Raw genomic sequence first — 25304 nt, forward strand, 5'->3', positions numbered from 1 at the left:
GTCACAGAGCTTGGCTGTCTGAGAGTGGAATTTTCTGCTTGGAATATGTTTATATGCTAATTATGTTAATTATGTTATGATTTGTTATTTTGATTGTTCAAAGCCATTTCACTTTGCATAAGCATTTTTTGCGCAGGAATGCCGAACCTTTTGTTTGTGGTTTTCAAGGCCTCTCTTTACCAGTTCTGTGAATCACTCAGGGGGGATTTCCTGACCAGAACTGCTTGAAATTAGATCGTGAGCCATCATAGTTAATTGTGGGAATCCTCCACCTCAGAACTTCAAAGCATTTGCTCCAGGATAAACATGTATTCTCAATATTATTCATAGTTACTAGATTATTTCTTATTATTATTGATCTTTATTACTGTCAACATAAGGCTATACCTATTTATAGACAACCCAATACCGTTGCTTTGCTATGCCAGGTGTAAGCACATCTGGTTATATTTTTTGCTGTATTCAACGGATAGTTGTTCATATTATTTCAGGCCTAGGCAGTTTTTGTTTGTGATTAGGGGCACTTTAGATACCTGTAGAAGGTTCCGAGGACTTTCCAGCTTTAAATGGGCATTCGTTGGTTTGTGGCCTAAAGCAAGAACATACACCTCAGGTAAATCCTAAGCAGCTTGTGCAGGGATGTTATGTTTATAAAGGTTGTACATACAAACAGATTACTGACTGGGAATTCTGTCTTTGAAGAATACATTGAGAGGTAGTAACACGTTTGGAAAATGTACACTGCTTGACGATATTAGCCCAACACGCCAAAGCAACAGACTTGGTGTGTTGGGCTGATATGGCCCAGGGATATCCTGCTGCACCCGTAAAGGAAGTCTCATAAAATTGGAAAAGAAAACGTTTTCATTTTCTACAGCATGCCTACATTCTGTTTATCTATCCCTGATATTTCAAAACATAAGACCTCAAGAAATGTGGTTTGGGCTTACATTTTGCCTGTTAGACTGGAGTTATCCGTAAGTGATCTAGAGAGTGATCTCAGTTTGATTGACTGTTCAGCTCGCTAATGGAATATGACCCGCAGGTTGAAACTGGAGAGGCAATAATACACAGCTGTCACTCCATCAGGTTTAGCATGCTAACGCTAGTATGTTTAAAAAATATATAAAAATTTTTTTTTAAACATGAATGGCCCAGGTTGGTTTAATGAAGAACAGACAGACAGGGATACAGGATGGGGTGAATAAATGCCCCTCCCGCACCCCCTCCCCCCGCCCCACGACCCGTGACCTTTGACCGTTGACCTGCGGGCGATCGATGAACTCCCCGGAGAGGCAGTAAGTCTTCCGCGGGCCCGCGGCCCTGCGGTCTCGCCTCAGAGCTCCCCCTGACAGCGGGACAGGAGCTCCGGTCACGCGCCATTAACCCCGCCCTGCCCCGGGCCGGGCCGCCTCCCACAGGCCGGCCAGAGTAAAGTTTAATTGTTGTTATTTCCATGATGAATGGGAGGGGGAAGGGGCTGCGGCTGGGCCGTTTCGCACTGTAGGATAGTCGGGCGATGGATGCACCCATCTGATTTTTTTATTTTTTATTTTATTTTTTTGGTTTGGGGGGAGGGTGGGTGCGTGGGGAGAAGACTTGGCACACGGATGAATAATGAAACAGCGCTTCGGCTGGAAGTGTCTGCCATGGCCTTCCAGCGAGCCTTTCTTCCCCCCCCCCCCCGGTGCAGAAACTGAGAAGCCGTCACGGAAGCGTTCGGAGGCTGAGGCCTGTCAGGCCCCTCCCTAAGCGTGCCGCGCTCTGTCTGTCTGCCGCTCTTTCTCTGCGCCGGCTGCCTTACTGGGCCTGACAGCACTTTCCCTGTGACCAGTACACACCGGCTCCACCAGTCCAGAGCGCCTTACAGACGAGCGGCGGACGGCCGTGAATGCCCGCCGCTGGTCCGTCGTTCATTACCGTGACCGTATTTTTAGTTTTGCTCGCTGGTGTGTGCTGAAGCTCAGCGTTAGTCACAGATTTCTCAGGAGACTGTGAAACACTTTTGTTTGATATGCCAATGCGGTCGGTGCTTTTCGGAAGGAATGTTCTTACGCGCTTGGCCAAACGATCTCTTTCCCTTTTTGTGTAATGTATTTTATTTTCTGAAAGTGCGGAGAGCAAGTTGATTTTTGAGGTCTTCTCTGAGGTCATTTTTCTGAATTCTCTCGCTGAAGATGAAATGAAGCTCCGGTAACATATGGTGAACAGCAGATGCAATATGACGTCTTCATGCATTTTCTTTTTTGTGTCGTCTAGGCTGGAAGTTGAATCCAGTAGTGGGTGCCGTGTACAGCCCAGAGTTCTATGCAGGTATGGGAAATAAAATCTATGTATTCTTTTTTTTATATTATTAAATGTTTTATCTGTGTTTTATATCTTGCAGTTTGCTTTATTTTGTATCTTCATTGACTTAGTGTGTCAGCCTTTTCCCCTTTCCTCTAATTCCTTTATCTCTTTTCTTTCATTTTAAGCCCTTTTTCTTTCATTTTTAAGCCTTGGGTCTTTGGCCTGAGTTTAACCGCAGCGCACTTCGTCCTGAGTTCACTTTGTTCTCACACTACTCGCATGTTAGTTCAGCTGTTGCTGAAATTCACTGGGAAATACAATGCGTAAGAAACATGAAGAAAAAATGAAGAAAAAAAAAGCATTGTATAATTTTTTTCAACATTTTCAAGATTCTGAACAGTCCATGTCAGGAATCTTAAATCTCAAACGCTCGTCACTACTTGAGATCCACAGATAGAGGATGGGTATTGTTGGCTCTTCCTCAGTGAACTGCAGTGCTGCACTTCTGGTTTTGCGCAGCTCTCCCCTTCGAGGGCAGAAATCCCAGCTCTGTGCAAGAATGCGGCGCAGGTCCGTGCACATGTGACGCCACCCCCCCAGCACTTGCCCCAGCGCTATGAGCAGCGTTTAAATCCGCGGCATCCCATTGGCTGGGAGCGAGTGAGCGATTCCTGCAGCAAGCTCACACCTGTGCTTTTAATTATTTCCACAAGGCTGGCTGAGGCCTGGTAATGCGCTCACTGAGAGAGGCCCGAGCGCCCGGCACTCCACGAGCTAGCGGAGGCTAATGAGGAGCCGCGCTGGAGGGGATGGGTCGGCATGGATCTTTTTTTTTTTTTTGTGCCTGATAAACAGAGAAAGAAAAGCATCCATGCCAGGTTTTGAGAAAGTTAAATTAGAAATGGTGGCTGGAGGCGAGCTTTCGTTGCTGTTTTTTTTATTTTATTTTAAAGAGGGGTAGGGTTTGGGCGATCCCCGTGTTTTGGAGCACAGTGGCCCAGAACGCTATTTAAAAACCGCTCTCCGGCTGAATTTCTCCTAAGCGGGCTCTGGCATCGGCTGCGATGCCTGGCAGGCGGCGGTGAGAGTTTATTCCGATCCCAGGTGGTGGCCTCCCGCTCCGCACCGGCGTGGTGCTGGCTCGGCTTCTCCGCTCTGCTCAAAACAAGGTTTTTAAAACTTCAACAAAATACAGGCTTCTGAAAACATTCACCCTCTCTTTTTTTTTTTTTTTTGCTCATTTTGCAAGTCTGGATTGAAGAATGAAATAAAGAGCCGGTTTTAATTTTTTCTGTCTGTTTCTTGCCAAGTGCTCTGGTAATATGGAGGCTTCCAAAAAACATCCACGGTTTTGCTCCGCCATTTTGGCTCTTTTCGTGAGCGAGACTGTGGTGTGGAGACTGATTTGAAAGGGCAGGTCTCCTTTATTTTCGCTTCTCGTGTCTGAGAAGCAGCCGACCTTGACCACTGTGGGCCTGACCTTCCTCTTACCCATTATTACCCACCCCATTATGGTGAAAAATATCCCGATTTTATGATAATAGGAACAATGTGGAAAACTGAGGGTGCTGGGGAGGCGGGGGGGGAGGGGGAGAGACGGAACAAAATCTCATTGTCTCCTCGCGCAAGGTCACGGAAGGTGGCTGAAATATATTTTGCAAATTGAAATCAATATTTTCCATTTCTCCAAACGGTCATTTTCCTAATTCGCCGCACATTCTGTTAATTACAAAATGGCACACTATCGATTCCCTTTTGTCTCACCTTTCAAGTCACCCTAAACATCTCCACGTCCCGCCCCGGCGATGAATGCTGAGAGCCCGCTTCTATTTCACTCTTTTATTTACTCGGATAAGTAGAATTATAATTAGCACTTCGTTAGCGCGCCGCGACTGTGCACAACGCTGAGAGAAATGGCTGAGGTCATTTTAGCCGCTGAGCATCTGGTGAACTGGTATTGGCAAGTTGCTTATTGGAAAGTTGATATATTGGCAAGAAAGCTGTAAAAGAAAAAAAAAGAAAAGTATGAGTCCAGGTTTCACAGTCCTAAAGCAGCCGACATGGGCACGGCTCAGAAGTGGCTCGCCCTCTCGACGCCCCCCCGCCCCCCACCCCCCACATCGGTCTTGGAGCTCCATCGCCGTCAGCCCAGAGCTGACTCTCCATTGTGTTAGATTTCGCTTCAAAACCATCGTTCCTCAGCACCGATGTGTCGGCCATTTTCCTTCTCTTCACCTTCACTCTTTCATTTCATAACTCATTCATTTGTTTATTTCTTTTGCATGTCCCTTTATCCTGGGCAATTTTTTGTATATCTTTTAAAATATGCTATTACATGTTCTCCATTTGTACAGACGGGCATTTACTAATGCAGTTGAGCTTGTTGTCCATGGGTGCAATCTAAGCACCCCACCCGATATCGAATCTGCAACCTACCACACCGACTCCCCCTCATCATCTGCTTCTACTGCGTTACTCTTCGTTCATTTTTTTTCAACAACTTTCATCCATGTTTTTTTCTTTATTTCCAAATGAAATTTGTCAGCGGTGTCCATCGTTAGATTGTCCTCTATCGATTATGGAAGGAGTACCTTTATTGCGGTTGTTTCACGTCCGCCGAATAATGGTACAATAATATGATAATATATTATGATGAATGTAGTTGTAAGAGCCGATTATGGGAGCCAAGAATAAGCCAGGCAATCTTCAAAGCAAGTAGGTGGATGTTTTAGCAACTGTATATATAGCAAGATGAAGATAAAAAAGTAACAATAGAGGTGGTTGGCCGTCCAATTAGAATAATGCTGAGAATAGAGAAAGGTAACATCTTTAACAGATTCAGATTGAATTTCGAGTTTTTAAACAAAGCGAATATATATGCAGGACATGAAACAGGTATAATTACAAAACCGGTGTCTGGTGCTTGCTGGAAATGATGACGGTTATTATCCACTGTGTGTTTTGATAGAGATGCTCTTCTGTCAACAGTGATTTTTCTTGGCCTGACATTTTTTGTGTCACTTGTATGTCCTCAACTGCCATTTTCAATCAGGCTGGGGAATATCAAGTCACATCATTTCTTAAAAATGCCAGTACTGCAGATACTGTAGCAACTCCATGACCCATCTGTATTACTCTATGGATAATACATGTAATAATAATAATAATATTATATTACAAATTACATATGCCTCCTCTGATCTTGTCTGATCCATGTTTATTTACCTAGTAGGTTTACTTGAGTACAGTTGTTTCTCAAAAAGTTTTGTACTGTACTACCCATTAAACTATTGTTTTAATGGGTGTTGTAGATCAGTGTTTAATCCTGAAGAATTTTACATAAAACGCAGCATTGTTAATTAGCCCGGGAAAAGTGGAAATGGACAGCGTTTTATGTAAGATAAACCAAATGCCTTCAGAGGGTGAGGATTAAAATAAGGAAATAAGGAAGTAAAACACCCTAAAGATGAGAAACAATGATTTTGCAATTAGATGGGTTGGATCACAACCAAAAAAAAAAAGAAGTCAGCATTCCCCTGGTTAATCCTTTTCTTCTCCTTAATTTACAAACTCTTTACTTTGAAATTCCTTTTTAACGAGAACCAGCGAACGCGAAATGTCCATTTGCTTATTTAATAGCTTTACTTCAGAACCGCGGAGGGTTTTGATTTTTCCCTTTTTTTCTGCCTCCCCGGTTGTGTCTCTTCGTTCCTCGCCGAGCGCTCTCGGGCCGTGTAGCCTGGCAGGCTGAAACGTGGGACGCGTTTATGTAAGAGGAGCGCGTTCTCCCGGTGCCCCCTTCGCCGACGGCCGCTCGCCTTGGCAGGGGGCGGGAAACCTTAGCCTCCCTCGCGGCGGCGGAGGCTCGCGTATCTGTAGCCGCGCGGGTAACTCGAGGCGCGGCGGCGGCGGCGGCGGCTTCGGCGCGCGCGTCCGTTCCGTCGCGGCGCATTAGCGCATCGATAAGGCGCGGCTTATCGACACGTTGAAGGAACACGTGTCAGCGCGTCGCGCGGCCTGCAACCGAAGCCGGGCCGCCGCGTTAAAACGGAATCCACGCGCTAACGTGCGGCACTCTGCCCTCTGCGGGAAGAGCGCCCTCTGCTGTATTACAGAGGGACTGCCTGTTGAAGGCAGCTTGATTTGTCTGACTGATTGACATTTATTTAGTATTTCAGAAGAAACGTATCTACTGCATCACACCGTTTACGCAATGCATGATTAAAAGAGTTCATTCATTTAAAAACGAAGGAGGATGAAATATTTTTTGTTCGAGCGATATAAAGAGGAAAAGTTGTAGATGCCTGTGAGGTTTAGAGCCCAGACTGCTGTTCAGCACATGAGCTCTCTGCTGTGTTAAAGACACTGCCACAGGCACAGTGCTCAAACTGCGCTCTGTCCAAACCCTGCCCTCCTCCGTGCTGTAACCTCAAGCAACCTGCGGCCATGTCTCCTTGCGTGAAATAAAGAAATCCATTCAGCGAATTCTTTTTAAAAAGAAATGCCTCACAGAAAAGAAAATTCTTCCTTTGCACCTCTCCCTTTTGTGCGGCGCGACGGGGAGAGAGGGAGAGAGAGAAAGACGACTTTTGACTTCCCCGCCACGCTTCGTTTTTGTGCCGCCGCTGGAATGTCTGAACGCGGTATTGGGAAACGGCGGTAAAGAAAGCGCGAGGTTTTTCTGTCACGTAATTTAAAGCGCGTTCAAGCGCGAGCCACAACGCTGCTGGAAAGTGATACCGAGGGCTTTGTGACCAGCGCGGCGCAGCGTACCGCTTAAAGGCGAAGGCCAAGATTCGCTCGCCGTTCAGACCTGCGGTCTGGTGCCAAATCGAGATTGCGGCGGTGCCGGCTGCGGTTGGCAGGGGCGGTGCGTAATTTCCCGCTGTGGAACCCCCGGGAGGGAGCGATTCGGCAGGACCAGGGTGACCGTGTCTCTTTGCTCACCAGCGTGCCCAGGAGCCAACTGGCCACCCACGAGCTGCTAACAGAGTGTCTTCTTCCAGCCCACGTCCACGCAAGCCCCACTCGCGGACTGCCCAGAGAAAACAGGCAGCAGCTTGACATCGAGTGTGTTTTGTAGGAGGGCATGTGTTTGTTGGCGCTTTCCCCAGTTGATAGCAGCACATAGAACTGGGCATTCAAGATAGAAAAAGCATACATTTATTTGCTTTTATAAGTACGGCTCGTAGTGGTTGTATTCTATCCATAATCCCATTTACTGAAGATATGGCCTCGATCTTTATGTCTCCCCAGAGTGGGAGAGAATAGTACCAGCAAACCTCCTCCGGACATGTAGCACAGAGTTGTCAGACAGCTATGATGACATCATCAAAAGTGGACCCTGAAAAGCGAGCTCTGTCTCTTTCGGTTCGGCAGTTCTCCCACTTGCCTCTTGGCAGGAGTTTGTCTCCCCCCCCCCCCCCCCCGCGGGGCCGTGCCCTGTAATTAGCGGCCGGTCCACCCCGCCCACGATTCCTCAGGATTACCCGTGATGTGGGTCAGAGGGCGGGGCCTCTCTGTACGTCCGATCCGGAAGATGCGCGCAGATGTTTCAAAGCGTGCGAGCCGTGCTCAGGAATTCCGATTTGGTCGCAGCCTGGACCCCACCAACATTAGGGTATTAAACTCCGTAAACCTTTTCCTGCACTCTGCCAAGGAACGCTGAACTGATTTGATAAAATTAACTTAACTGGCACACTTTTTTTTAATGAAAACTAACACTTGCTTTTAATTACTAACACTTGCTTTCCATTGTGAGTCAGCGTTAGGGACAAACGTTGGTTGAATTCTGCCGTCAGTGTGTCAGCCATTAAACTATTCGTACATGGAAGTCACCGGTATGAGTGAGGCATTTTTTGGCTACTATGTTCCAAGGCTACACGTGGAAGGTTGTTTTATTAAATCTGTCTCTCACGTATCCCTTGAACAACTAGCAGTTAGGATGATAGTAGAATGCAATTAAGAATTGGCTCAACCCCATGCTGTAACACAAATTTCCTGGTGAATGCATAGACGTGTTTGTATAAACCTCTTTTTGGAATTGTATTATTGGAATTGCAATAGCGTGCTAATTACAAAATAATTATGAAAGAGTGATAATGTGATAATTGAATGTGATAATTCATGCTGACTCATAATTATCGGAACCATTCTACTGCAGGTGGAGTCAACTGTACAGCAACGGTATAAAGTTAATTTGCATTCATCAGTTTCCCAGGGTGTGAATGTGAATGGTTGCACAAGAAGCAGTGGCGATGCTTCAACGTGGGGTTAGATACAGATGCAAATAGCCTGAAAAATTATAACATTTTAATTAAAGAGATAAATCCACAGGAATTATTTCATCATAACATTAAAACAGTGTAATTAGGTGGAATAATTACACCATTTAAAATGTAAAAGTGCAAAGGCACCATACAGAACTTTGGCCATTCTGCTGTTAAAGGAGCACCACTGAATTATGGCCCCTGCTCTTACTTTTTTAGCGAAATAAATTTTTGCAAAAAATTTTTTTTTTGATTCCTAACACAAAGCTGTGTATACTCTCTGCATAAGAATTTTTTTTAAAAGAGTAAAACTTGGATTGATCAGTGCCAGTGCTATCATAATACCGTCCATTTCCTGTGCTGGTTACGCCTCCTCTCTTAGGTTGCAGTGTGATCTTCTTAGGAGACTGGCTCTTATGAGGTTTTGGGACCCCCTGAAACATCGCTTCCTTTTTAGTTCTCAAGATATTACTTTCCGAGGAACATCCACCAGGCGGGCATTGATCCTCCGTTGAGACTGCGCATTTTTCACTCTGAAATTAAAACGATAAACTAGCCTAACCTTGGGACCGATGCCCTGACACGGGCCAGCCAACAGTAATACACCGACACGATGCAGCTGAAAGGGAGATAGGCGTTTTTTCCCGGGGAAATCCCAGGGCGGGTTTGAATGTTAAAATCCTCTGAACACGCTGCCTAAGTTTCCCCATAGCGGCAGGATACACTGTTCGAAAACAGGCCAGATTTCTGGAAGAACACATTTTTGAGCACTTTGTTCCTGCGGACTGGCTCTGGATTTTTGATAAAGGCCTCATCTGTACGGAAAGGGCTTGATTCGGGCCCTCCACAATGCGTTTTCGAGTTCTTGGCAGAAAGCGGTTTCCTATTGTGTACCCTCAAAGACCTGCAAGGAAACACTTGCATGTAGGCTACATGCTAACATGCTCTCACAGACTTACAGTACTTGCGCGTACAAACTTGCCGTTAAAATAGTAATAAAATGGCAAGCGGTCTCATTTCATGCTGATTGCTTACATTACCCAAAACAGTGCATTTTATTAGGTAGTATAAGTTCCTGTTTGTGCAAAGTTAGAGCAAATTAGTACGCTGCACTTTTTTAGTGCATTGTAGTGTGTTTTTAAGCAATAAAAAAAACATCCAACGAAACAGACCCCAAGCTCTTAAAGGACTGCCGGACGCTGAGTGCTTTTGACTTTCTGAGCAATCAGCTGATTTAGCGGAAGTCACTTACCGCACTCTGGCATTTGTAAGCAGGTACCGTACCCCCACATGAAACGCTCAATTAATCAGCGGCCATGTCACGCTCCCCTCATTCCTGCCACTCGGCAGGGCAGTAATTAATCACAAACCGCTGAACCCGCCGCCTGTAGGGCTGGCTCTTGATCTATGTCTGTTAAAATAAATAAATAAATGACCGATAATGTATTAAGAGACAGACTGAGAGGGGGCATGGGGGGGGAGGGTTTTTACTTAAATGTAGTTCATCATAATATTTAACGGAGTCTTTTCTACGTCCTGCGGAAGGCAGCAAATGGGCAGTGTTATGAAACCTAGACCGTGCTATCAGAAGAAATTGGATTCTGTGGATTCAGTGGCCGTCACTGTGTGTCAGAGGAGCAGATTGCTTCACAAGAGCAGCCAATAAAAAATGACCCCTGCACGTTTCGGAGGAATGATTAAACATGTACATTAATTAAGTGCCTTCGCCAGAACCGTGGGGGGAAAAGTGTGTTCAGCGCGTGATAAAGCGCAGGAATGATTCATCTTCCGAGGAGAAAACGGCAAACGCGGAGCGTGCGGCAGACGTCTTATAAAACGTTTTTAACCCCTTGAACAAAGAAACACACAGAAATATCAAAGTCCACCCACCTCCCCACCACCCTTATGTGGGTGGGAATGTAATTTTAAAAGGCTCGCTTCCTCCCAACAAAAAGCCTACATTATCTACCTTCCTGTGGGCAATAAACCGTGTAACCCAATTATTTACTGGGATTATTCAGAAACAATGAAAAAGAACAAAAGGGCTTGGAATGCGCAGTCAGTAAATGTAATTTTGGCCACGTGCCAGAGCCTTACCGTTATTGCAGGATGTGCATTCTGACCCCCTGTTTCCTTTTTGAAAGTTTGCACACTCAAAACGTAGGCTACAATATTAATTAACCTTTTAACTTAATGAATCCACAGAAATGCCAGCAACTCAACAAATTCTTGCGCCATTCTTTTTGTCACAGGTGTCACTTGTACCCTACACAACAGTAAAGGCTTTTCAGAATTATATCTCTCAGTTCAATCTGCACAGATAGGCAAAAACGTAGGTTTATACAGTAGAATCCACTTAATTGCAAAAGGGATTTTCGCGTCTCAAACCATTTCCCATTCATTCCATTGGAAATAGATCGCATATTTCCGTATTTCGGATATTTCCATGGAATTATGTCCAATTACACTGTGCAATGATCTATAAATATACGTAAAAATCAGCTGATGTGGCATAAATAAACCAATAACTGCCCCCTAAAGACACAAAAACGCAAAAATTGGGCAGGCGGTTTCTGTTGAAAATCACACTGATAGCAGACACCTAAGTGGCACGCGCGGACATTGGGACTCTGTTTCATCGTTTTATGAGATGAAGTTGATTCTAGTGAGGTTGATTTAGCGTGTCTAAGGTTGCACGTAAACTTGAAAGCACTCAAAACTTTAGGAACTTGAAATGCAGTATCATTCACAACAAAATTATACCAATAAATTCACGGTCCATTTCTAATCGTTTTACGGGATTTTTTGCGTGATTTCTCTTATTGGTGGCTTAGGCAGCTTGAAAAAACACCAAAACATTGCAGAAAAACCCTGGTGTTTATTTGAAGTTCTGAACCATATCCAGCCCTTTTTTTCTGTTTTTGTTTTTTTTCTTCTTCATAAGTCAAGCTCTCTGTGATGCCGTGTCAGATTACTTTCAATTCCTTTTCTAATTTAAACCCCAAACGTAAGTAATTTTATTTTCTAGCGGTAGCGTTTAAAGTGGGATGAACAGGTTTAATTTAGAGCCATTTAGCAAAACTAATTAAGCGCAATCGATTACTCACGCACCGTATGAAATTAATATCTTAAATGCTTCGCAAAGTGGACACATTTGAGATTTACAAGGGGGCACGTGAGGTCAGAGGAGGGAGGGGGTGGTCTTTAATCTTCCGGCATTGATTGAGCGTCTCTTCACGAGACATAGGAGCCATCTCTCTGGAAACCATGAAGGCGCAATCACCAAACAAACGAGAAAAATAATTACGCCGTAAAGCTGTTGTATACTTTAATGGCTGCGATAGTCTGCCTCCGGTAGGATTCAGCATCTGCTCTGCTTAAATCTCTCCTGCAGCGCTGAAACTTTTTAGCGCTGTGTGTTTATACCCCGCGCATTCTTCCCCACTGTTATTTCCCGTTTTTCATTCAGGGTAGAGCGATTTGCTATGGGTGTTGTCCGTTTTTTAATTTTAAAAAAGCACAATCTAACTTGTTTATTGAGCAAATATTAATATTAGTGCTCAATACCATGCTCCTCACAAAGATTTGTATTTAATTTATTAATGTTTCCCGTGGAGCTGTGCGACACCTCAAAGCACTAGTTTGCACGCGCGCAAACGCGTTCCACAGTGCATTTTTAGCTGGACCCAAAACTCTGATCAGCTCCTTCATGAAACTGTCTCTTTTTCATCTGTTATAAAACTTTGGTAAAGTCTGGTAAATAACAAGGTTATATAGTGTGTCAGCTTGCAAACATCCAATAACACAGTTCATGTATTTGAAGCAGGGTCATGTTCTTGCTTGGAGGCCCCGTTGACACCAGTATGGCAGAATTATTTTCCACATTATCCTATAATTTAGAAGCAAAACGTGTTATTGTAAGCAATCTCGGGAAGGCACAGGAGTATTTTTATAATTTTGGTGTTTTTCAAATATGTATTTGACCCATGTCTGGTCTGGAGAGGCCAGAGATTTTGTGTAATAAGAGGAGCTGCAGAGAATAAGTTATTCTCTGCAGGATCCTGAGGTGTTGGTGTGACTAATGACACAAATTAATTACTGTGTTCACCTTTGAACCCCTGAGCCTCTCACCCAAGCTGTTCCACAGTTCCCGTTCGGCGTCTCTGTTCTTACTTCGTATTTAAAAGCTGATAAAAACAGGTCTTGTGCGTAATTGAAGTATAAAATTCCACCCTTCCCTGGAATTGCTCTCAGCACGGTCTTGAATTAAGTTGTCTCGAGTGTCATTAACATACAGGTGGTCAGCACCTCGCTGAGATTAACTCACTCGTACTGACAATCACTCCTGGTTTATGGGAAATTTCATGCCTTGACTCATGTGGTGTGATTAGTTTTGCTTTTTGAAGGATTTATGAAACGCTGAAGTGCCATCAATATTGATTTACTGAACAACTGGCAGTGGAGTTAAGCGTATAATATGCTGAAAGCATATAATTTTGCATATATAAATATAAATGCATTACTTATACAAGTGTCAACTCTGTACTGTAATACGAAGTCTTTAAAGGGGATCTTAAGCTTTCTTCGTGTGCATGGGAACCTCTCCATTACTTAGACTCACATATACAAGTTGTATTCTTAGGATACTGTACATATGTAAGGTTCTGAAATTGCCTATCACAGGCTTTGTTGATTGAAACATCATTGAACTGTTTGACTGTGCCACAATGTCTAAATTGGTAGTAGCAAGACTTTTCAAAAGAAGTTTTTTTTAAGCATAAAAAATGAATATGGCTACGGAGGTGCTGCTACCCTGCTTTTACTTTGACAGGGTGAGTGAATCAAAGCAGGATCTCTTTCAGAGCCTGTCCTGTAACATTCTCTCTCTCTCTCTCTCTCTCTCTCTCTCTCTCTCTCTCTCTCTCTCTCTCTCTCTCTCTCTCTCTCTCTCTCCATGTTTTATTGACAGTTCCGGGGTTTCCGTATCCGACGGCGACCGCTGCAGCCGCATACAGAGGGGCGCACTTGCGAGGCCGGGGGCGCACCGTCTACAACACGTTCCGCGCGGCGGCACCGCCGCCCCCTATCCCGGCGTACGGCGGGTGAGTACGCCCCCGCCCTGCCTAAAAACCACCACAACCCCCCCCCCCCCCTTAAGCCTGACTGCTCCACTTTACGATAGCCTCACGCCCACGAGCGGGGGGTTTGTTGGGCAGTGCGTGCTGCATGCTTGGTCTTGCTTCGCCCCGGAAACCCCAAACACAGCATGCGACCAATCAGATTGCCCCGAGAGAGACGTGCACCCCGAGCGCACACCCCCCCACTCCCCTGCGCACAGGAAAATGGGATGAGAAATGAGTGTAATTTGGGCTGTCATGGTTTGGTGGCTCTCAGCATCTTCAGCGTCACATGTTGTAATGAAGCTTCGCTCCCCCGTCTGACGAGGAATGCTATAGGACATGGAGAAGCCATGAACGGACCCCAGGATTGCTCTAGTTGTTTGGGGGGGTTTTCATGTTAATGGCTTGTAAGTATCTGGCACTTAAGGAGGCTGGCTGGAGCTCGTTTATTTAATTTTTTTTTTTTTTAATTCTTGTTAAATTTTAAATTTTTGTAAATGGAGGCATATCTGTAGGTTGTTTTCAATTTAACTTTAAACACCCCCCCCCCATGCAAACCTTTCTTTCCACTGGATGAAGTAGTAATCTGTTCTGCAATAATTTGAGCAGCATGGAACCCAGATTTCAACCATTAACCCATGTCCATACAGAAAAAAACATTAGCTGTTTTTTATATTAGAATACATTATTGTCCATAAAAATATCATTTAAAAAAAATTGCTTCAGGTCAGTGCTTGTTGGAAAGAATAACATCAGCCAACCATTGAAAAACTTAGCATAACATGCCAAAGTCATTATTGGCTATATCCCCATGTCTAAGTCTCTAATAAGTCTGATTGGTGCTGCTGATCACTGAGAGGACAGATGATTTTTGGAACTTTTAATCTACCACCAGAGGGAAATCTTTTAAAAGATGAGTGAAGTGGATGGGAATAGGCATCCAGTGCTTGGAGGGCTTTCCTATTCAGTTAGACTGTATGGGTGTTTGGTGCTTGGCAACTCTAGATAAAGGCTTCTGCTAAGCAAGCAGCACCAATGATCAATAATATGAATAATTAGTGAGTGAGCAGTTCATACTGCACCTGAAAACGCTCTGTTTATTATATTAGGAGGGATCTGTGTGAAATACTGACACAAGCGAGCCTCAGGGTGCACAGTGTTGAGTTTATAGGCTAGTTTGAAACCCTATATAAAGTCCTCATATAGACTATTAAATGCATGTAAGGACCATATAATCAAATAAAAATCACAGCTTACATATGACAGGTGAAAATGATAAGATTTAACAAGCAAACATGAAATTTTAAGATGAAGCTTAAGCATGATTGGCTATATATATTTGTGATTATTTTATAAATAATATTGTATATAATATATAATTTCAGATTTGTTGAGATTTGGCTCAGCACTCCCATTATTATCATGTGCTGGGCAGCGACCCGCACAAAATTTTGGAATTTTTATTTTTAATTTTTCCCCAGAAGTCAGTGTTCTTAACTGAACATTCTAATGCTGATGTAACAATCACTACTGGTAACTGAAAGCAGTGGGGTTCTAGAACATTCTAATCACATATTTGTGGTCTCACAACGTAAAGGGTTAACAGAAACACAGCGAATCCAGAACTAACAGTTCTGTTCTGATTCATCGAGCTCTCCTGGGCCTGTAGCCATATCTACGGCCATATCTGCAGTATATTTTAACGGCTGCGCTGGCTACAGGGAAGTGCTGATAAGTTGGGACGCAGCGTGCCACGCACACAGAGAGACCGTTTGTCTTTTAGCGAATCCCACAGTCGCCATCCTCAGAAGAGCCCGCCCCCTTTCAGCACTGGCAAATCCCCAGCCTCCTTCGCCCTCAGATCTGAGAAGTGCCCGTCAAGTCCTTCCCGTTTCTTTTTTTGATATTTTTTTAGTGATATTTTTGTTGAACTAATCTTGCAAGTACAGTATGTGTAGCTGGTAGTGCTTGCATGTGGGACATGCACTAATATGTATGTTTTTTGTTTTGTTTTGTTTTGTTTGTGTGTGTGTATGTGTCTGCATCTTTACAGTGTTGTATACCAGGATGGATTTTATGGGACAGATATTTATGTAAGTATGAACAGATCTGCATGCTGACCTCGAACACACACCTTTAACCCCCCCCCCCCCAGCCCCCCACCCCCAAAACCGCACCCCCACCATCCCCCTCGCGAGTTTGCTATAAAATCTGCTACCTTTGTACTAACGTTTAACCTACATGTGTGCCTGGAGTATTCGCCTCTCGGATAGCCCGCTAGTAAATCCCAGGGAAATGTTTGGTTGGACAGACCAAGCATGTCTAGTCCTAACCGTACGGGTTTAAGGATACTGTAATATTTCTGTGCGCACAAACAAACGCTTTCCCTGGATTTGACTAGGCCCAGAGAGCAGCCTCACAGCCTCGCAGCTGGTGCTGTCCAGTGGGGTGCCTCATTTCAGGTACCAAGCAGCTTGTAACCATACAGGAATAGAAGCAAAGACTGATATGAACCTTTAAGACTTATTCTTATTTACACATTAGTATATATCCCGGGGCTGTTTCGATGCAGTGGCCGGGGTTTTCCGACAGCAGACGGCCTAGCAGTCAGTATGTTTCCGTGGCACTGACTAAGTGCGTAAGTCGCTCTGTGTGAGCTCTGAGCAAGAGGGAACACCAGCATGGCACACCTAGGCCTTTTCTGAATGACCAATCGCGTCTTAAAACCAGCACACGATGCAGGGGCTGAGGTCGACTGGGGAGAGAGCGATCGTATTTCCCCTCTCGTACTTTGTGGTGAAAAAATAAATGTGCTTTCAATTAAAATGCTGCCACATGAGAAACAGGCGGGAGGTGTGCTGTGTGAAGCGCTGATTTGGATAAAGCAGCTCCCAGATGGGCAATTAAAGAGCAATTTGTAAAAACCATATAATCAACAGCGTGCTATGGCAACGCAAAATAGGGTTTCATAAAGTTAAAGATTGAAACATGAAATGTGACAGTGTGAATTTATGATTATATCTGTAATATAAATGATTACAAGTTTGTCTTTATGACATAGTATAAAACTCAGAGATGAGTCAATTTTGGACTTAATGATTTAGTTTTAATACTTTTTAGACATAAAGAATATTGAGAAAATCAAACATCAAGCGCCCTAGGTAATGTTATTCTTTGTGTATGCATACCTTCTGAACCCACTGTCCAGGATTCCATGCAATTTATATATGATAAACTTGTACTAAATATATTCCAATGTGAAGTATAAATATTAAGGGAGAAAGTAGTCACATGGGTGTGTTTCATTATCATTTTTAACAATAAAAAGGATTATTTTTGTTTCATTGTAGAGTAGTTTATGGAGAGCCAGTCTGTGGTAAACGCTTATCCCAGGTATGGACGAGACGGTTGATTGGCACCAGGTGTGGGCTGATGTGGAATCGCACTAACACGCGCCGTCACGGGGAGATCTGTGCTTCGTGACGCGATGCGGCGGCACTGAGATAAACTCCCGAGACGTCTGCTGTTTCCACCCACTGCTTCTCAGCTAGGAAACGAGTAGCACATGACCAGCGCAAACACAGGCATGTGTGCATGCACACACACACGCACACGGCACACGCACACGCACACGCACGCGCACACACGCACACGGCACACCCGCAGGACTTCTTTCCTCACGTTGGAGCTCCTATGGTGGGTGGCGTTGTAGCATAGGGGTTAGGAAACCGGGTTTGTGACCCAACAATTTGCAGATTCGATTCCTAGGCCGGGTGCCGCCATTTTACCCTAGAGCAAGGTACTCAACCTGAATTTCTTCAGTATGTATCAGGCTGTATTAAATGGCTGTAAAAAGTTACCTTTTGTGAGTCAGTCTGGACAAGAGAGTCTGCTAAATGCCAGTGATGCAATGTCATTTTGGATAAATGGCATATGTGTCAAGTCTATAAAGCTGAGCCCCTCGGTGTGGGTCAGAGTCTTACTTGTTTATTGCCTTGGCGGTGGTTTTGGCGGCTCTGTGGGCCCTGCGGTTAGTTTCGTACCGAAACACCGCAGCCTTATTAGCAGTGTTTACTTAACATTAAAGCCAACCGCACAGGGCCGAGAAACGTTCCTTTGATTTAGCCGACGCGTCAGTGTGATATTAGCAAAAGCAAATGCTGAACACCTTGCACTCTATAACGAAAAATGAGTTATAGATTTAGCGTGGGCGTACGTAGGCCTTTTCTGAATGACCAATCGCATCTTAAAACCAGCACACAATACCGGGGCTAAGGTCAATTCGGGAGAGAGCGATCGTATTTCCCTCACGTTCCGTTGATTTAGTCGACGCGTCAGTGTGATATTAGCAAAAGCAAATGCTGCATACCCTGCGCTCTGTAACAAAAAATCTGTACCGATCAGCCAGCCGCAGCTCCTGTGGTGCTGCCGCCCAAACGTGTGAACACGTTTGACGGCTATCTGTGAGGCAGGGGACCCTTCGTCCTGTTTTTCTCTCAGTTTATTTCGCCAAGCTCGCGGTAGCACGACAGAGAACCGGTCAGTGGCCCCAGAGGATGATGGGAAGGGAGGGAGGGAGGGAGGGAGGGAGGAGGGGCCTTCACGCTTTGATTGGAATGAAACAGTGTTTTTTGGCTACGTCTGTGGAGAACCTGTTCTGCCTGTGATTTTGGCATGCTGCGATCTCTCTGGCAAGCACTGATGCAATGCCGCGGTCCGTTGAACATGGACCTCTTCTGTTTTTTTTTGTTTTTGTTTGTTTGTTTTTTCACAGTTTGACAATCAATGCATCGATGCACATGATGGGCCCTCTGAATGCTTTTGTTTGTCCTGTTTGCTTAATTGAACAGCTGATGTGACCGTTACATATGATGCAATTAACATTTTGCAAAACAAAAAAAAAACCAAAACAAACCGCTGCTTTACATAATTAATGCTTAAAGTTAACATCTCAAACAAGTGCTTTTCATGCTATATTTTGGGGGGTTTTCAACACATCTTGCTGTTTTTAACTTGGTCAATGATTTGTAATAATTTTTTATGAATGATAAATGATTCTTCCAAAGTACATGAGACATGCTGGCCTTAAAGAAACTGACATTTCAGTTTGTCAGTAATACATGATTCAAGCATTCTCTTACACTTACTCCACATTCTCTTACACTTGCTCCACATTTAAGCTACCCTTTGGCTTGGATTTTAATGATATTTTTAAAATATTGTTCCACTTTGATCAAGGGAACTGAAAACAGTCCCTGAGAAATATTGAAATCCCCAGAAATAGTGTTGCTGGAAGTAATTGGAACAGGCCAAATGAGCATCTTTGTATGTATGTGCATGTGTGTGTGTGCGTTTGCCTGTGCGTGTGCATGTGTGTGGGTGTGTGTGAGCAAGCAAGTATGTGTGTGTGTGTGGCGTGTGTGTGGGTATGTGTGTTTGTTTGTCAGTCTGTGTGTGTGTGTGTATATGCATGGGTGTGTACTGGTGTGTGCTTGTGTGTGTGTGTGTACTGGTGTGTGCTCATGCATGTTTGTGTGTGTGCTCTGTGTTTTCAGGGTGGTTACGCTGCCTACAGATATGCCCAGCCTGCTGCCACCGCTGCTGCTGCCTACAGTGACAGGTAAGACCCCGCCCCCATATGCGCAGAATTGGACACGCCCCCCCCACCCTCACCCCGCCCCCGCTAACAGGTCGCCCAGTCCCGAGTGCCAGCGAGAGCCAGTCGCTTTTGATTTATCCTCATAATTCCCTTTTTCCAATCTGAGACCGCGGCCGATGCCCCGAGCGCCGTAATTGGCAAATTAAATCAATGGAGTTGTCACCGCGGAAACGAAATGGCGAAACTGCACAGCGGTCAAATTGCGGAGCGACTCCTGATGATGTAGGTGGCGGGAGGGAGAGGGGGGGGTGTGTGGAGGGAATTAAGTGAGATGGACTCCGCGGTTCTATAAATAAAGAAACGAGAGACAATTAAACAGAACAAAGGGAGGAAATCCACTTTGCGCCACGATTTGTGCTGTTAATGCCTCCATTACATTCAATGAGTGACACCTCCACAACCACCCCCCCCACCCCCACCCCCCAAATAAAAAATAAAAAAAACTACCCATTTCCTCCAGCCAAAAGGTTCTTCATATTCTGCTGTTTCCAAATGGACTAGGGAGACTGGGGGGTTCCTACCTTTGCTTGTTCCTTCTTACATAATGGCTGTTGAAGAAACTACATTATGGAGTGGAGGGCGGTGCCTCTGGTGCACTCTGACACACCCCTCCCACTGAATTCCACCTTCAGTCATTTCTGTTTGCATGCTAATTTCACCTCTGTGGGTGGCTGGTATTATATTAAGATTATAGAAAGCACTCACTCAATGAACAGCCTAAAGTTTATCCCTCACATCTACCGAAGGGTTAAAAGTCTAAAAAAAGAGTGCATTGACATTTTTCGGCCTGGCTGACCTACCTCAGAATGCAACAATGGCGGTTCCTCGGCCTGCTTGTAATCTTCCATTCGAAATGAGAAAAGCAGCCATTGTGGTTCTAGCAGTGGGGCAGGAGCCGCATAGATTCTTGTTGCCACCCCCCCCTCTGTGACACGGGAGAGAACTGAAGCTGAATATAATGCCATGACCTACATCTGCAAGGCCTTGCTGCTATCTGTGCAGAGCCAATATGCAGTTCCACGTTTTTGTACATACAGCAAGTTTGTAAATTTGTGTTCAGTTCGTAAGTGTGAAAAATATTTGATGGTGTGCAAATGTAGTGTTTGTGTGTGTGTATGTGTGGGGAGAGAATGTTGAGTTAGATGACCGCATTCATTCTGTATTTACACAGCGTATCCCTTCGTAGTGCTGCACGGACGTCGGCTGTGCACATTTGCGTGGTGTGTGTCGCATTGCATGATGGGAATATATAGTGCATTATGTATGCTGCTCACTGTGAATGGAAGGTGGGTTTACACTGGCCAATCACCTCAAAGTTGCCATCAGAAACGGCTGTTTATTTCCTAGTCGGCTCCTCTGTTAGAATGCGACACGGTCGAGCTTTGAAGCGTTAATAATCGATCGTGAAATACGGCGATTTGTTCGCTGCTTCAGAAGAACGTCAGCAGAACCGGTTGTTGTTCCGACTCAGGAATGACCCTGTCTGGAGCTTAAATAGTGATCACAGCCGGCAGGCACGATCACCGGCATTCCGTGTTTCATGCATGTTAGAGGGCGGCCCGTGAACAGTTCCGACGTGCATGTCGTGTTGCAGCGAGGAGGCCCCAAAGATGATGTTTTTTTTGTTTGTTTGTTTGTTTGTTTGTTCGTTTCTATACGAATACATGTCTGTGTCCTCTGTGTGTCCTCCTGCGCCGTTGCATGCCTCATGTCTGAAGCGGAGCGTTTGGTTTCGGTGGCTGCGCGCGTGCGTGCATGCGTGCGGAGTGTCGGTGTTAATGTGCATGCTTTACGCAGGCCTGCAGCGACACTGGCGAACAGGTGTACGTAGTCCAACCCCCAAAGATGTTGCACAGATATTTATATCTTCCCCTGTCCCCTCTGCTGGCTCAGCGACTACTCTATAAATACGCGGTTTTGTTTAAACATAGAACGGCGTAAATCATCCTCCCCGCAATTGATTGGCTGCACAATTCCTCGCGTTCCCTAACCACCTTGGTTCCCCTGATCGTCTGAGCAAATGAGAACCGAGTTGTCGGTTGACCTACTTGGCTATATATAGGTAAACTTGTAATCTTATTTGTTCTCGAGCAGCACTGCTCTGCCTACTTTGTTTAATACAGGATACGTTTAAAAGCTAGTTTTATGCGTCGCTCAGTGTAATTGGTTCAGCTGTTACCGCGGATGGTTCTAGAATTCTCACTCTTACTGTAATTAGTGTTCTTATGCAGTCCCTGCTGTGAGACACTTGCCACTTGTACTTGTTTTGCGTGTCTTTCCGGAAAAGAAAATGCGTTGCTTTTTTTGATGTTGTAAAATAACTGTGTAGTTTCACTGTGGTGTTGTGGTAATCCGGTAGGGTGTCGCTAACACAGATCGAGCTAAAATGTGACAGTTAAGGCAGTGACGGATATTGAGCTTTTGCTCATGCAGTCCCTAAGTCCTGGTAGACAGTGTTGCAGTGTCTTTCTTTTTTGTGTGTGGCTTTCCGGCCTCCCTCTGTGCTTTACGCACCGGCGGGCAGTGACCTGGAAGTAGTTGTGTTGTTCACTGTGGTCTTCCTGTATGCTAGAGTTTTGGACGTGTCTCTGTAGTGTCTGCTCATCCCTGTAGTGTGTCTTTGCTTTTTTTGTCTGTAACTGACAAGCCATGGTTTGTGTGTGTATCACTTTGCAACACTGAACATACAATTCATAAATGATTGTTTTTAAAGTCGTTCTTCTGAAAACAAATTGATGTCACGATGATTGTTATTATTGTGGTGGGGTGACCAGCTTTTAAGTCGAGTGTTTTGGTTGAGTGTTTTACCAGTGTTTTATTTTTTTATTATTTTAAATATCATTGAGCAATATTTATATGATTTCCTTTCACTGGTGCAATCACTGCCAGGCCGACATAACATTTATTAGTGAGCAACATGTGACTTAATTTTAATGGTCAGGAGTAGCAGCAGTGTGATGCTTTATAAGCATTAATAACTGTTCTGTAAGTGTTTATAAGTGTTGCTTAATGCTTGTCAAGAGCACACAAGTGAATCTAAAATGAGAAAACTTTTGCATTCAACAGATGTTCATTGGAATATTGAAATTGCAGCAAGATTATTGTTTCATTAAAACTAATTCATGACAGCAAGGAGCAAATTGGTATTCTGAAGTCATAAATCTTTTAATTTCTTTTTTTTTTTTTACATAGACTGGAATAATAGAATTATTAATAACTGTATCAATTATTTGTGAGAAATTAGTCAGCATTGGTGGATTACATTGCAGTGTAATTGCATGGGGGTTTTCATTTAACTGGTTTGGTTATTTGATAAATTATTTATTTTAAAGAAATTAAATGAATTTGGGAGTGCAGTTGCTGGAACTCTCATTAGGAGAAAAATCTCATATTTTGAACTACAGAACAAATTTTTATTTTTTGTGAATATTTGAGTTTAATGCTCTTTATATTTGGCCTGTGCTGATGTTGAAGGTCATGTGACTGGGCCAGTGTGTTAGAAGGTCATGTGACTGGGCCAGTGTGTTAGATATGTGCTGGACCCTGTTTGTTGTAAACACGTAGCCGTATTGACAGTCTGTCAGCTTTGAAAGCTGTGGTGTCGTGTGGCTTCTCTGTGCTCTCAGGGATGTCATTTCCTGTTCCAGTGGATATCCGCATGTGCTATGTAACGCATGCACTATTCCATACATATGCCGAAGCCCTTCCTCATAGCTGCCCGTGCTGTAGCTGCATGCTTGCGCTAAACACTATTTCCGTCCTGCTCCTGGCCGTAGAGTTTGCACCAGCAGGCTATGGCAGTGTTGATGTAAAAGACAAAGGCCTTTAAGATTAAAGGACTAGATTCAATCCAAACTCACTCAAGGAGACCGTTCGCTTCTTTTTGATTCTAATGACTAATTATAATTTCAATGCAATTTAGATGATTGACTGTGGGTTTGTGAAATGACAGTATGACTTAATCTTTTGCTGCTGGGAATGGGTCTATGATTTTTAAAAGCTACTGTTTAAACGTCTTACTCATAATCTAGTTATAAATCTCTTTGAACTGTGCATGTAGAAATATAGTTAACTTACATTCAACAATTCAAAAACTGAATTGCTGAAAGCTTGTGGAATCAGTTTCTTTAAGAGTTCAGCTCACTCACTTGATTAGCCATATATACCAATGCCAACAGACGAGAAAGCTGGGATACCTGATTAAATGCGCAGATTATTGTAGCTCAGTGACATGTGCAGTATGTCATAACATTCTAATAACGGGTGGAGTTAGTAAGTGCAGTCCCCACATGTATTCCCCCCACAAAAATATAATATGGTGAACTGCATTCAGTTTATTTTTGTATGTTGTTTTATCTTCTCAGGTATAGTTTAGTAAATTCAGCTATCACCTAAATTATTGTATTGTAAAAAAAATAAAATAATATTTATTAATTATGTAGCACTTTTCATTGCATGATCTCCAAGTACTTCACAGGGTGAACAGGGGAAATAAACCTCAAGCTAATACCCCAATTTAACCCTTTCCGTGAATCTAATTGTACAAAAATAATAGAAAAATACACCATGACGAGGTTTAATTGGAGGTCACTCCAGGAAGGGAGTGTGAACCATGAGTGTGATCTGCTGCTATGAAAACACACCGTGGGGCTGCTGGGGGGTCCAGGCTGTTAATGCACGGTTCTAGTGCGTGGGCGGGCCCCGCGCTCAGGTGTCAAATCAGGGCTGTGCCAGGGGCTGGCAGCCCTGTGGGGTGACGCGTGATTGGCCGTAGCGTCCCACTGGGAGGGAGGATGACGGTGTCTCGTCGCGCCCCGGCCAACCCCGACCGTGCACACCTGTTAGCCCATCTGCGCGTGAGGCGTCGCCCTCTGACTCATGTCCGTGTGAGCGCGACTGGAGAACTGGACGTGATTAGAAGCGGCGGCTGAAATTGCATGCTTTGGAGGAGAGCGCATGCTTGTCTTCTCTCTCCTGGACTGATAGTGGAGGTTGTGGCAGTGAACACTGAAATATTCACACGCAAGCATGCACACACACACGCGCGCGCACACATACGCACACACACACTCACACACACAGAGTTGGGGAAAAACTGGCACACAGGAAACTGAATCTCAGCTGAAAAAGGTAAACTGAGTTCAGGTAATTTAACAGCAGAGCGACAGTGTCTTTATCACCTCGCCAGCACGTCCGATCTGCTATGGGGCCTGCAAATGGAAGTGTGAAACGCATAGCCCTAACCCTGCCTCTGAGCTGTTTAGATGCTAGCTGAGCAACACAGTGATGCCTAGGATTCAAATTACTGAGCCCAAATAAAAGTACATTTCGGTAACTCAACTCTAATAACGTCAGTTAATCTACAGATTACCTACCTACCATTACTACACACAGAAAATACTGTGTATTTGCAGTAGTTATCTAGTGACTTATATGCTCTGCCGGGAAAGCAAGACCTCATGTCGGTGTAATTCATTTACATAAAAAATTTGGTGCAAAAAAGCGATGAGAGAGAGTAATTATATGAGGCCTCTAGCGAGGTTTTACTTTTAGTTCTTGCTATTTTAAATGTATGTGAATGGACCCAGAGCTAATGTTAGAGCCTCGACGCTGGTCACTACAGTGTTGCCGTGCCAAACGATGTCTGCGCTAGCTTACGACAGAGCTGTAAATGGCCCACGGCGCGCTCAGCACTGTACTACTGTGTGTGTCCACGCTTTATGCATTTCTCATTCATGAGAAAGCTGCTGTATGAGCACATTGTGTTTGTGGAGATGCCTGTTAGCATTGTGGTTTCGACTATATCAACTCCTGCCCCTTCCCCCGCCCCCCCCCCCCCACCTCCAATAAGAAAAATAACATAGGCTGAGCCATGTACTCTGCGCTACACTATTAATTTTTTGTTTTATCTTCACGTTTTATTCTATGGCTTTTTTTTTCTTTGAGTCATTTCTTTCCCTTTCTGTA

At 44.3% G+C, this 25304-nt stretch overlaps 1 protein-coding gene across 13 annotated transcripts in view; it reads left to right on the forward strand.

Moving 5' to 3' along the window:
* rbfox1 (RNA binding fox-1 homolog 1) overlaps positions 1-25304 on the forward strand; it is a 398869-nt gene that overhangs the window by 361198 nt on the left and 12367 nt on the right. For all 13 annotated transcript variants that reach the window (XM_064314523.1, XM_064314524.1, XM_064314526.1 and 10 more), the window contains 4 exons: positions 2260-2313; positions 13528-13660; positions 15732-15771; positions 19234-19298. In XM_064314523.1, the coding sequence (XP_064170593.1) occupies positions 2260-2313; positions 13528-13660; positions 15732-15771; positions 19234-19298 (292 nt within the window). The remainder of the gene's footprint in view (positions 1-2259; positions 2314-13527; positions 13661-15731; positions 15772-19233; positions 19299-25304) is intronic.

This window comes from Anguilla rostrata, chromosome 17 (genome assembly GCF_018555375.3).
Source record: "Anguilla rostrata isolate EN2019 chromosome 17, ASM1855537v3, whole genome shotgun sequence".
NCBI classification, from domain to species: domain Eukaryota; kingdom Metazoa; phylum Chordata; class Actinopteri; order Anguilliformes; family Anguillidae; genus Anguilla; species Anguilla rostrata.